Here is a 12,193-nt window from a genome sequence, read left to right on the forward strand (position 1 = left end):
TCTTGTGTTAGTCATTGAGGTGGACAGTAATATATTTCATGCCTTCTCAGATGCTTTTATACAACAATTGAGAATGCACGTTGAATAAAAAACATTCCTTTTACCTAATTATAACTAAAGTTGATGTTTTGAAGTTCTAAGTATAGACTAGTCTCGTAACCTTAGCAAGAGAACGCTTCAGGAAGACCCACTCATACGGTACATAGTCAAAGACTGGGAATAAATGGGTCACCTAAGCACACATGAATAGAAAGCACTAAACCCTTGATGTCTTAAACTGACAGGAAGTGTTTGCCAGATAGATGTAGAGAGAGTATAGTTATTTGTGTCCCTTCATTTGAAGAGCTTTTAAGTCTGCTGGTGCTTTGCCACAAGCCATTTTACACCTCAGCAGCCTGCATTTGTCCCAGGCCTTTCAGAGATAAGATGGGATTTCAGCCATGCTTTTGAGCTGTATTATAGGCCGCCCATGCTTTTAGATATCTTGTGATACATTTTGTTGTGCCTATCACACAAATAGTCAAAGAGTGGTGTATCACATCACTTGGGCTCTTTTCTAAAACCTAAAAGGCATACATAGGCAGCGTATGTTACTTCTAAGACGGCATCCTGACTGAAATGAAACCTCTAGGACGTAACTCTATTTACAGTTGATTTCAATTAAGTTTGATGTTACCGTGTTTGTAAGCTAATAATACCTATTCTGGTTAAGGCACACCAGACCCCAATTAGATGTGTTTCTTAGGGGGTGTTCACATAGGACGCATTTTTGTGTTCAAAAACTTTTACGTGGATGATAATGAGGATGTAATGGATAAACAAAAGGCTAATTCACACCAAGAATGGTAACTATAAAGATAACTATTATGATAGATAGCAAAGGACAATAATGTTCTGTTTCTTATAAGTGCGTTCTGCAGTTACATTGTCTGTCGCTTTAAATGTTTGAGCTCTTTATAGTCAGATGGATTCTGATTGACTTTTATCATTCATCAGCTGGTAAAAAAAAAAAAAAGTTCTGTAAGTGATTCCAACAAAATTGCTTTATGTGTGTCGTTATCATCATAGTTTTGGTGCTATATTTTCAAACTAAAACTAAAAAATAAGTTTATTTAGAAAGTTTATTATTTTTATTTTTTTGTAAGAATTGCGATTCTTCAAGTATTGCGATTTGATATTGCTATGTCTTGCAATTTTTTTTTGTTGTTGTTTGTTTTGTTTGCTTTTTTTAAAGGTGCCCTAGAATTAAAAATTGAATTTATCTTGGCATAGTTGAATAACAAGAGTTCAGTACATGGAAATGACATACAGTGAGTCTCAAACTCCATTGTTTCCTCCTCCTTATATAAATCTCATTTGTTTAAAAGACCTCCGAAGAACAGGCGATCTCAACATAACACAGACTGTTACGTAACAGTCGGGATCATTAATATGTACGTCCCCAATATTTGCATATGCCAGCTCATGTTCAAGGCATTACACAAGGGCAGCCAGTATTAACGTCTGGATCTGTGCACAGCTGAATCATCAGACTAGGTAAGCAAGCAAGAACAATAGCGAAAAATGGCAGCTGGAGCAATAATAACTGACATGATCCATGATATCATGATATTTTTAGTGATATTTGTAAACCGTCTTTCTAAATGTTTCGTTAGCATGTTGCTAATGTACTGTTAAATGTGGTTAAAGTTACCATCATTTCTTACTGTATTCACGGAGACAAGAGCCGTCGTTACTTTCATTATTAAACACTTGCAGTCTGTATAATTCATAAACACATCTTCATTCTTTATAAATCTCTCCAACAGTGTAGCATTAGCCGTTAGCCACGGAGCACAGCCTCAAATTCATTCAGAATCAAATGTAAACATCCAAATAAATACAATACTCACATAATCTGATGTATGCATACAGCATGCATGATGAACACTTTGTAAAGATCCATTTTGAGGGTTATATTAGCTGTGTGAACTTTGTTTATGCTGTTCAAGGCAAGCGCGAGCTCCGTGGGCGGAGAGCGCGAGAATTTAAAGGGGCAGCAGCCTGAATCGGCGCGTTTATAATGATGCCCCAAAATAGGCAGTTAAAAAAATTAATTTAAAAAAATCTGTGGGGTAATTTGAGCTGAAACTTCACAGACACATTCAGGGGACACCTTAGACTTATATTACATCTTGTAAAAAAACGTTCAATGGCACTTTTAACTCTAGACCATGGGGAAAAGTTGAATGATACACTTATACGTGATGGTGCAGGTCGTATATCCGTATATGTCTCTCCGTCTGCCATTTTTCACTTTCTCGTGTCCACTAGTAAGAGATATGACGTCATGTAATACTCACCGATACACACATATACACACACATAACACATATCGCCCCTGCTGAAATAAGAGAAAACGTTCCTCCTCCTCGTCGACTGAAGTAAAGCAATTTAATATGAATTAATATCAATTCTGGAATAAAAATGCGATAGGTGAATTTTTTCCCCCTCAGCCATACTCTTTACATATATGTCTGTAAACTCTTGCATTACCAAGGTAATGACTGACGCATTTGTATTACATTCCAAAGGACCCTGTTTTTAATAGTGGAAAATGAAACCACATTCGTACCGGCTGGGCTGGATTGGCATGGAATGGAACGGTTAAGCAACAAGAGCGGTTTGGCCTGATGGTGAAAATGCGACTAATGTTGGAGCCTCGAGATGTTTTTAGAAGTATAACTATTTTTAACTTGACATGTCAATTAATCCCATGAAGCCTAAAATCTGTATATACAAGATAAATTCAGTTGAAATTGCTTGTGTAATTCTGAGAAAACAAAATTCCGAAATTGCAGGCAACATTTTGGTTTTGCGGCTGCCAGTAAGCAAGGTTTATGCCAGCCGTTTAAGCTGTATGATGTTAGTTGTATTTGACAGTTGTAGGTCTTGGATATATTTAATAACATTAGGGAGTGCATTAAATGACCAAAATCTTTGGGATTTATCAAACTCAGCAGGATTTATCACTCAGAAGAGGAGTGACAGCCATGTTTAGCTGCAGTGTGCATGCGGAGACAGTGAGTCACTCATGTTTGAGCTCCGAAGCCCCCTGGATCCCTTAAGGACCCTATGACTCAACAAGGCTATGGCTGGGTTCAGCTTCCTGTTCTAGCGAGGGCAACTCCAAGGGCACTTCAAAAGCTGTGAGACGGAGATTCCGCCGAATAAATCGCACAGATTTATTCTGCAGATGTCTGGTTAAACGACCAGCCTGTGTTTCCTCAGCACAGACACTCTGTTAACCTCACGCCTTCCATGTGTTTATCAGTAGACCAAATGCAAGAACAAATTGAACACTACACCTTTGTTTAATTCCTGTTTGTACTGTCATTTATTCGGCGGTACTTTGGAGTATGCAGGATGTTCTCAAGGCACTCAACTTGAAGCTCAATACAGCCTCTTCATCTCTCAGAAACCTTCCAGCGTTCTTCAGGGTATTTGCTACTGATAGCCTTCTGAAGAATGAACGGTTCTCCTTGTGACACTTTGAATAAGGAGCCTCTGTTTCTGCTGCCCTCTCTGTGGAATCGATTTTTTCCACCTCGTATTCTTTGGTCAAATAATTATCTTTAACGTGACAGTGGGATGATATTTTGGTGCTGAAGGCTGGCTCTGTTGGCCATATCTAATGTGCACAGAAAGACTGGGTCACTCAGCGTGAGCTCACCTCAGGCTGTGACAGCTGCGCTCTTCAAAACCGAGAATGTATGAAGGGGGGGGGACCTTGCAAAAAACCATGAACTTCAACTGTCTGTTAGTTCGTGGACATGTCGTTTTGGGCTAAAGGAGCACATTCTTTCTCATTGTGCTGCTTTTCTCATTCCCATAATGAAAGCTTGTCGCCATTATCATCTCTCTCACTTTATTGTTCATAATGGGCCTGAAAAACATGCCTGATAGAAGAGGGTGTCTTTGGCCTGAACCCATTAAGCACAGAGGTTAGAATCACAGTTATCCGTGAGAGGGAATATCCAGCGATTTCAAAGGAAGGTCATAGCCATTGTCTCTTCAAAGGATACCAAAGTAATGGTTACCTAATGTTTTGGATTAAAAAAACGTGAAAAAAAAAAAACTTGAAAATCATTTGTTGTTGTAGGAGCTTGAGAGAGTGACGTCTCTGCAGACCAACCTGCAGCTGGCTGCAGTCATCTGCACTAACGCACGAAGGTCAGAGAGCTTTTATTGCTATAAAATGTTGGAATTGTACACCTAATAAATTAAAGTTGTTATCATTTCTCACCAATGTGTTGTTCCAACTTGACTTTCTTTCTTTAGTGGAACTAAAATAAGAGAAAAATTAACTTGAATGGGGATTAAAGTTTAAGGTCTGTAAATCTTCCATACGCCCCATGCACTATATTCCAATGCTTCTGAAGTCACACGATAGCTTTATGTGAGAAACAGACATGCAAGAGATTTACATCATTATTCACTCCAGTGAGCTGTTTTATCAGGGAGTTGATCTTGAGAAGTGGATCAGCCAGAACAAATCTTTCAGACTGATTTGGTGAAAGAATTTCTTCATGAACTTCTTCACTTCCCTCATGAACTCTCAAAAATGTGCCAACGGACTCAATGTACGATCGTTTTGCCATTTAGCCTTAGTGATTATTGCAACTTGTGCTGCAGTTCAGTGTATGGGACCTGAGGAAAAATAAGCATAACATTTAAATCTTGAGGAAGAATCCCACAACAGGACAAAGCAATATTGATATGATCCAAAGGTTTTTAAAGCTTCTGGAACTCATTACTAAAATCTTATCTTTTAATATATATACTAAAATGTTAGTTTTACTATTGTTGATAATATATGTAATATACTAGTGGTTCAACGGATCACAAAACTCACGGATCGGATCATTTTTCGGATCAGCACAAAAAAATTGGGAGGGTGGGGGGTAACTTTGTATTTATTACTTAACCCACTTTAACTACTCCGATACCACAGCAGAAACTACTAGCCTAACTAATACATTATTAAAGGCAAGTGAACAGACTGTAAAAAGAACAAATACTGTACACTAATTACAAGAATAGATAAATACAAAATAAAGTTACTAATAAAGTAATAAAGTGTAAGGTCTAACTGTAGTATTCATTTTTGTGTACAAAAAAAATGACACTGTTCACTGTATAAATTTAATATAGATTAATCTTTGTATGTATGTGCGTCTATGCGCACCGATAAAAGCGTGGAGTGCGATACTGATTTAAATCCTCATTTGCCTCTTCTAGCGCTGGAATAGTTTTATATCTATTTAATGTGTAAACTAGCAATACAAAACATGTGCAAATTATAATCTTTCACTCTGTTGCTGTGAAACTTGCAATTGATCTGCGAATCACATACGTGCCGGACCGCGGGGCTTGGTCCGTACGGAACAACGATCCGTTTAACCACTACTATATTTTGATATAATTAGCTCTAATTATTAGAAAAATGAAAGGAAGGGTTTGCTATGGGAGTATACTGTAGCACTGAGATTTTAGCAGAAAATGTAGATGTGCGTAGATTCCATTAGAGCTAGAGATGATGTCAAGTTTTTTTGTGAATAACAACTTGCATTTTCTCTTTCCGCTCAAAAAGCTATCATATGACTTCAGAAGACATAGAATACAGCACACAAGTTGTATGGACTATTTTATATGTACTTCATTTGTCCTTTTGATGCTTCAAAAGGTTCACAAGTTCATCCAAACATGAAAATTATCACATGATTTACTCACCCTTAAGCCAGGAGTATATGACTATGTTCTTTCAGTTGAACACGATATTATCCTGGCTCTTCTAAGTTCGATATTGGTAGAGAATGGGGCGTTGTAATTTGAACCCCAAAAAAAGTGCATCTATCCATCATAAAAGTAACCCATACTGCTCCAGGGGGTTAATAAAGGCCTTCTGAAGCGAAACGATGGATTTTTGTACGAAAAATATCCAAATTTAAAACTTTGACAAGCTTCCGGCAGATGACCGTACACATAGATTTACAACACAAGAGTAACCCCTGACCTGACGCATGATGTATTAACAAACATGGAAGTGCAGAGGAGAGAGCAAAACAAAACACCGTTGACAAATTAAAACTCATCTAAAATGAAAATTTTTAAAGAGAAATGTCAGAGGATTTCGATATAAGAGAAGAGAAGCTTGAGTTTGTTGCACAACCCTATTTGTTTGAACCGCGAGAGGCATCTAGCCGGAAGCTAAGTTATTAATAACTTTATAAACTTAGGATGTCTTGAAGGTGAATCATGGGATAATTTCCATTTTTAGGTGAACTATCCATTTTAGTCCTCACAGATTGTAGTTGTTTAAAAAAGAACATGGAGAATGTTTTATTTTTGTATTCCTTGAATGAAAGAAAGTCAAAAGAGGTTTAAAACTACAGTAGGCCAACATTTTAGGCCAACTATTGCTTTTAAGTTTTGATGAGCTGTAGAATAGACGCAAATGCTGTAATTCTGCTTCCAGGCAGCTTCGTTCTGCTAAAGAAGGCTTCACCGAAGCAAGTCTTGGGCTGTTGGCCAATCAGAGACGCCGGCAGCTGTTGACAGGATTGCTGAAGTCTTTGAGGACCATAAAGACTCTGGTAATCACTTCATCAACATTGTTAATGGCTAAACAGAGAGTTTCTGTACTGTACTGTGCATGTTAATTTCCAGCTGCCCAGATTCACAGACACTCTGACCGTCTTTTTGCTATTCTTACAGCAAAGAACTGATGTTCGACTGAGTGAAATGCTGGAGGTAAGTTGGCACAAAAATCTGTCCAAATGTGCAATGCACAAATACACCTCATATTTGAAAGAGAACTCACAAACAACTGAGAAGGTATTAGATGCTTTGGTACAAGCTTGTCTCTTACACCCTCTAATTGAAGTGTTTAGTCTGTTTATGTCCTCTAAATGTAAATTTCACATGTAAAATTCTGTCATTGTGAGGGTAATGATAGAAATCTAACATCATTCATTAAAGTGTTAGCTCAGTTGTTCTATTTTGGCCTTCTAAAAAAATGTCTAGATAAAGATATTCAGGTAAAACGGAGCACTGAATTTTACAGGAGGAGGACTATCCAGGCGCCATCCAGCTGTGTTTAGAATGCCAGAAGGCCGCCAGCACATTCAAACACTACAACTGTATAAGGTGGGTGGAGAACCGCTGACACGATTGGTTAGAGATCCAGATCCTGAAGTTCTGATTACATTTGTAGCCATTCATTTTAAAGTCACCATCAAATCAAAATTGACAATTCTTATTTTTTATGGAATATTGCAGTGTTTTAAATGAATTATCCGTGCACATCATTATTTTTTTTTTTTTAATTCATGTCCCCTGTAATCTTAAATCAGTATAACTTTTCATCCCTTTTGCAACAACATCTCTTCTCTTCTCTGATGATGCTTACCAGCATGCAATGGCAAATCACAACCATCCAATCAATTCTCGATAAACAAAATCAAGTCCCATTCTAATTTAGGAATGGAGAAGAAAAGTCTATCCATTTCGTGCTGCTATTGCAGTCTCTTTAGGTTTGTAGATGGTTACAGTGAACATACAGTCACAGTGATTGCTACAGTCATCACATACCCAACCAAATTTAAATAAAATCCATAATCCCTGTAATTTTTATTTAATGTGTTATCAAGCTTTGATCAATGAATCTGCCATGAGTTTTTGTGCCAATTCTGACAATTTAACTGTAAATGATACTGTAAGAATTGTGAAGCAAGTACTTACTGTAGAAATGTATACAGTAATGCCATTTACTCTATTGTTGTACAGCATAGACTGCAGATTTCATGCTCAGAAGTTCATGCTCAGTATACTGTGTAACTGAATTGATACTATAGTCAACCTTTTCAGATTGGTTGAGTTGCATTTAATTTAACAGCCTCTGTCATTGTAAGGCCACTGTTTATTACATGGCTTGCTATATAATGCCTCAGACTTCATTTGATACAGCAGTCTTCTGATGCCCACTTCTTTGATGGGTCACATGCCTGCTTCTTTGACAGAGCCCATGCCCACCTCTTTGGCATCTCTGATTGGCTTCTCACAGCTGTTAGTGGTTGTTTGTGTTGCATAGCGTGATCATTATTTCTGGGGCGGAGCAATGAAGGGTGTTTGTCAATTTTAAATATCAACAGCGTATCTCAGAAATCACTTACTGCTTCTTAAATAAGCAAGCCATATCTGAATGGCTGTCAATAAGAAAGATGCTTCCAACAATGTAGTAGTTAACTTTATTTATAGCAAACACCTATTTATGCAGTATTTGATTTTTTTCTTCTGGCAAAGTTTTTTTTCACTTCAGCTCTTTGGGAATATATATTATTGCATGTACTGTACTAAAAATACCAGTATCAATTTGTAGTCATGCTGTCTCCTAATGGCATTACATTGCTTTTATTACTCAAGATGTTCTCAGTCTGGCATAAAACAGTCTGTAGTCTGTGTTTAAGGATATGGTGCTTAAGCTGTGAAGATTCATCAGTGAGTATGATGGCGAGTAACAAATGCACCTGTTTGCTGTCCAGTGATCGATATGTCACGACCCGAACTAATGGAATGTCTTTATCTTATAAGGATGTGGCCTTAGAGACAGGAAGGGTACAGTCAGAGTAGCTCTTGTAAAGGATACTAGCAATTGTTCACCAGTCTTTAGCTGTCTCTCATACATATTTGCACACTTTTTTTTCCCTCCCAGCCTTTTTGTGACTCTGCAATGCTGCTCTGTTTAAGTTGGCACAGCAAATTTTTGCTATCTGATCAGCCTCCAGTCAGCCTGCTCTGCATTGATATCCATGCAAGTGCAAGAAAGCCTGCCAATGTGATTTCCTTCTGTTTAAAATCTCTCGCTTTGAAGGAAAAATGGAATGAAAATTTATATTTCATATTTTCAGGCCAGATATTGAGTTTTTTTTTTTTTTTTTTTTTTTAAATAAATAAATAAATAAATAAATAAAATAATTTATTTTAAAAAAAAATATATATTTTTTATTTTTAAAATTAAAATAATTTTTTTTTTTTAATTTTAAAAGTAAAAATTAAATTAAAAATAAAATAATTGTAATTTTTATTTGATTTTTTTATTTAAAAAAAATACAAATTAAAATTAAAATATTTTAATTCTAATTTTAATTGTTATTTTACATTGTTATGCGGGGACAAAATTGGAGAATTGGGGATATTACAACCATAGTCACGCATTGCTGCATTTTCTAATAAAGTAAAGGCGATGAGCTCCGTTTTAATTTGCTTGCAAAGTTTTTACTCCTATTTGGCCTTGTTGTTTTTGGACCCTGTCCGTGTGTTTCAGTTGTTGATCGTAGAAAGCTGGACTGCCATAAAAGCCTGCAATGAAGGAGATGTAATTTGAAAAAGAAACCAGTCCCATTTTCCCTTTTGGATTTTACACTCTCGTCTGTTACAATTAATAGAGTTGAGTTTGTATAGACAAACAGACCACTCTCCATAAGGCACTGTCATTGCTGCAGCAGAAATAATAAGACCTGCAGTGGAAACATTTGAGAAGCTAGACTGTCTTGATAAAGACTAGCCGTGATGTATGTGAGCAGGAGACAATTTGGAGCTGATTGGCCACTTGCTCTGCTTCCTCAATTACTCGTTTATGTAATGATGCATAATGTTCTCTCATATGTTTGTGTGTTACTCTGATACCCTGTGAATGTCAAAGGCATTTTAGGCTTGGTATGCTGGGTTTTTAACACTCTGGCAGTAATGTAGTCTTCAGGAGGTAGCAGCCATGTGTTTTGTTATGTTGTTTTTCCACCTTGCTTATGTTTTTTCAGACAATTAGTCTCCAACAAGCAGTGAGGTAGGTGAAAATGGCTGTCTGTAGGAAGTTTGATGTCAGCCTCTGCATTACTAACGAGTCAGGTTGATATTTGGTTCTTGAAATTAAGACAAAAGTGTGGCAGACAGAATTGAACAGTGTTTTAATAGATGCAGTACTAGTTTCAGATAATTTAAGAGGACAGTATGGTCCTGCTGGTAGATGCTTTTGCTTTGCTTTGCTTTGCTTTGTTTTGTTTTGTGCTATTCAGTAGTCAAATGGTGATAGTATTGTAGTTTGCCCTTTTCGATCCCTGCAGTGAAAAGTGATAAGATGTTTAATTAGATACATTGAGATTCTGAGCTACGAGGCATTTGTGTGGGCAGATATAGATGTCTCTGTGGGGTAATGCTGCCTGAATCAGAACACAGGAGTTTTAGAAAAATCGTACCCCACGCCTGAGTTCAGGGAGTCTACGAACACCTGCGATCAATATAACGGAATGAAGTTTCACTTGGTTATTTCCTTACTTCTAAAGTAAAACTTTCTTTATTTCTAGCCTTTGAAATTCCAAGATATACTCAGATTTCAGATCTCTGTCTCCCTGTTCCTTTTTAGATACAAACATTTTAACACACCTACATAGAATGAGAATTGACAGAGTATACTGTAATGTGCATACCCACTGATTTCTGAACACAAGCACATGCAATATGACTCATACTGTCTGGGGAGACTGTCAAAAGCTAGATTTCTGTTGGTGTAGTTGTCAAAGTGCCTGCTGACTGACCTTCAAACATTCAAAGCAGTGTTTTGTGGGGACTTTTTGAAACAATCCACATGTACCACTCTCAGCTGAATTTTTAGTGTTGAAAAGGTGTATCATTTATTTATTTATTTGTTTGTTTTTTGAAGTACACTTAGGGGCCGTTCACACAGAATGCGTTTTTCTATTCCAATGCGCTACTTTCCCATTGTTTTTCTATGTAAACACGCGCTTGACAGACGTGCATGACCGTTACGCTCGCGTCTCGCGTCTTTTGCAGCGCCTCACACATGAGCGCCGCGTTTTTAAGACGCCGTGTCAAGTTAAAAGAATTTCAACTTTTACACGCAGCGCAGCTCATCAATGTCAGTTCCAAAACAGTGGACCAATCAGAAGAACTTGGAGGCGGGGCAAGCGTTGCGAGTTGGCATGACAGCTGTTTTATTTAATGGCAACATGGCGGAGGAGGCGCTCATTATTATCTTATTTTCTTTTTTTCCATGTCAAAACTTGTATCTGTAAATTCTGCAGTTTGCCTATTTCTATTATTTCCGTTATTGTCGTTATTGCATCACGTCTCAAAGGCGCGTCTCGAGACTCTCGCGTTCTATGCTGTGCGTTTTTTAAAACCACTCCTGAGCGCTGCGTCTCGCGTTTTTAGACGCAGAGACGCGTTCTGTGTGAACGGCCCCTTACAGTACACTTTTTTTTAAAAAAGTAATTAAGCAGCACAGCAACTACAAAAGTTTATCAACTAACCGTTTAGAAACATCCAGTTTCATTCTAAAAGTTGTACCTTCTTCCTGAGTCTCTCCATCAGTGTCGACTCCGGTTTGAACGATGTAAGGCTGAACACCGTTACTGACAATCCTCATTTTGGCTGCGTGAGATTCTCCAGCTTTGTTGTTGTTGTTGAGCAACCGAAGCGCGAGCTGTTAAAGCTCCGCCCTCTTCTGGAAAGCAGACCAGGAGCAGCAGCTCATTTGCATTTAAAGGGACACACAAAAGTGGCGTGTTTTTGCTCACACTGAAATAGGGGCAAATTTGACAAGCTATAATAAATGATCTGTGGGGTATTTTGAGCTGAAACTTCACAGACACATTCTGGGGACACCTGAGACTTATATTACATCTTGTGAAAAGGGGCATTATTTAACAACAACCCTTTTTTGCAAAACCCGCTTCACATTGTGTCTGTACAGATGGGACTAAAATGATTTGGGACTTCATTTTTAAATAAATTGGCACGTCTTTCACATAAAAACAACCATTATCATTAGTTCCTCTGGTGTTTAGGATTGAATGTTTTCTGGTTATTTACTCAGGTGGGCCAATTTGTGATGTTTAAAGTGGACAGTCATATATTGCATTCATCTAGACAGATGCAGAAGTTCAGAAATGGTTGATCTTTTTGGATGGATAGTTTTACGTTCTGATGACTACAGAATGTTTTCCTACAACGTCAAAATGTCATCTCAAAAGATCAAAGGAAATGTGGTTTCTCGTGAAATGACATCTATAAAATCAAAGCAGATGTCCGTCAGTTGCTTTCTTGGCATGAACTGTGTGCTGTTGCAACATGACGA

General features: G+C 37.6%; 1 protein-coding gene across 3 annotated transcripts in view; it reads left to right on the plus strand.

Moving 5' to 3' along the window:
- Positions 1–12,193, plus strand: part of vps50 (VPS50 EARP/GARPII complex subunit) — a 169,519-nt gene that overhangs the window by 20,183 nt on the left and 137,143 nt on the right. For all 3 annotated transcript variants that reach the window (XM_048201563.1, XM_048201564.1, XM_048201565.1), the window contains exons 6-9: positions 4,142–4,212; positions 6,518–6,635; positions 6,757–6,792; positions 7,106–7,188. In XM_048201563.1, coding sequence (XP_048057520.1) covers positions 4,142–4,212; positions 6,518–6,635; positions 6,757–6,792; positions 7,106–7,188 — 308 coding nt within the window. The remainder of the gene's footprint in view (positions 1–4,141; positions 4,213–6,517; positions 6,636–6,756; positions 6,793–7,105; positions 7,189–12,193) is intronic.

Source organism: Megalobrama amblycephala, linkage group LG9 (assembly GCF_018812025.1).
Source record: "Megalobrama amblycephala isolate DHTTF-2021 linkage group LG9, ASM1881202v1, whole genome shotgun sequence".
Taxonomy (NCBI): Eukaryota; Metazoa; Chordata; class Actinopteri; order Cypriniformes; family Xenocyprididae; genus Megalobrama; species Megalobrama amblycephala.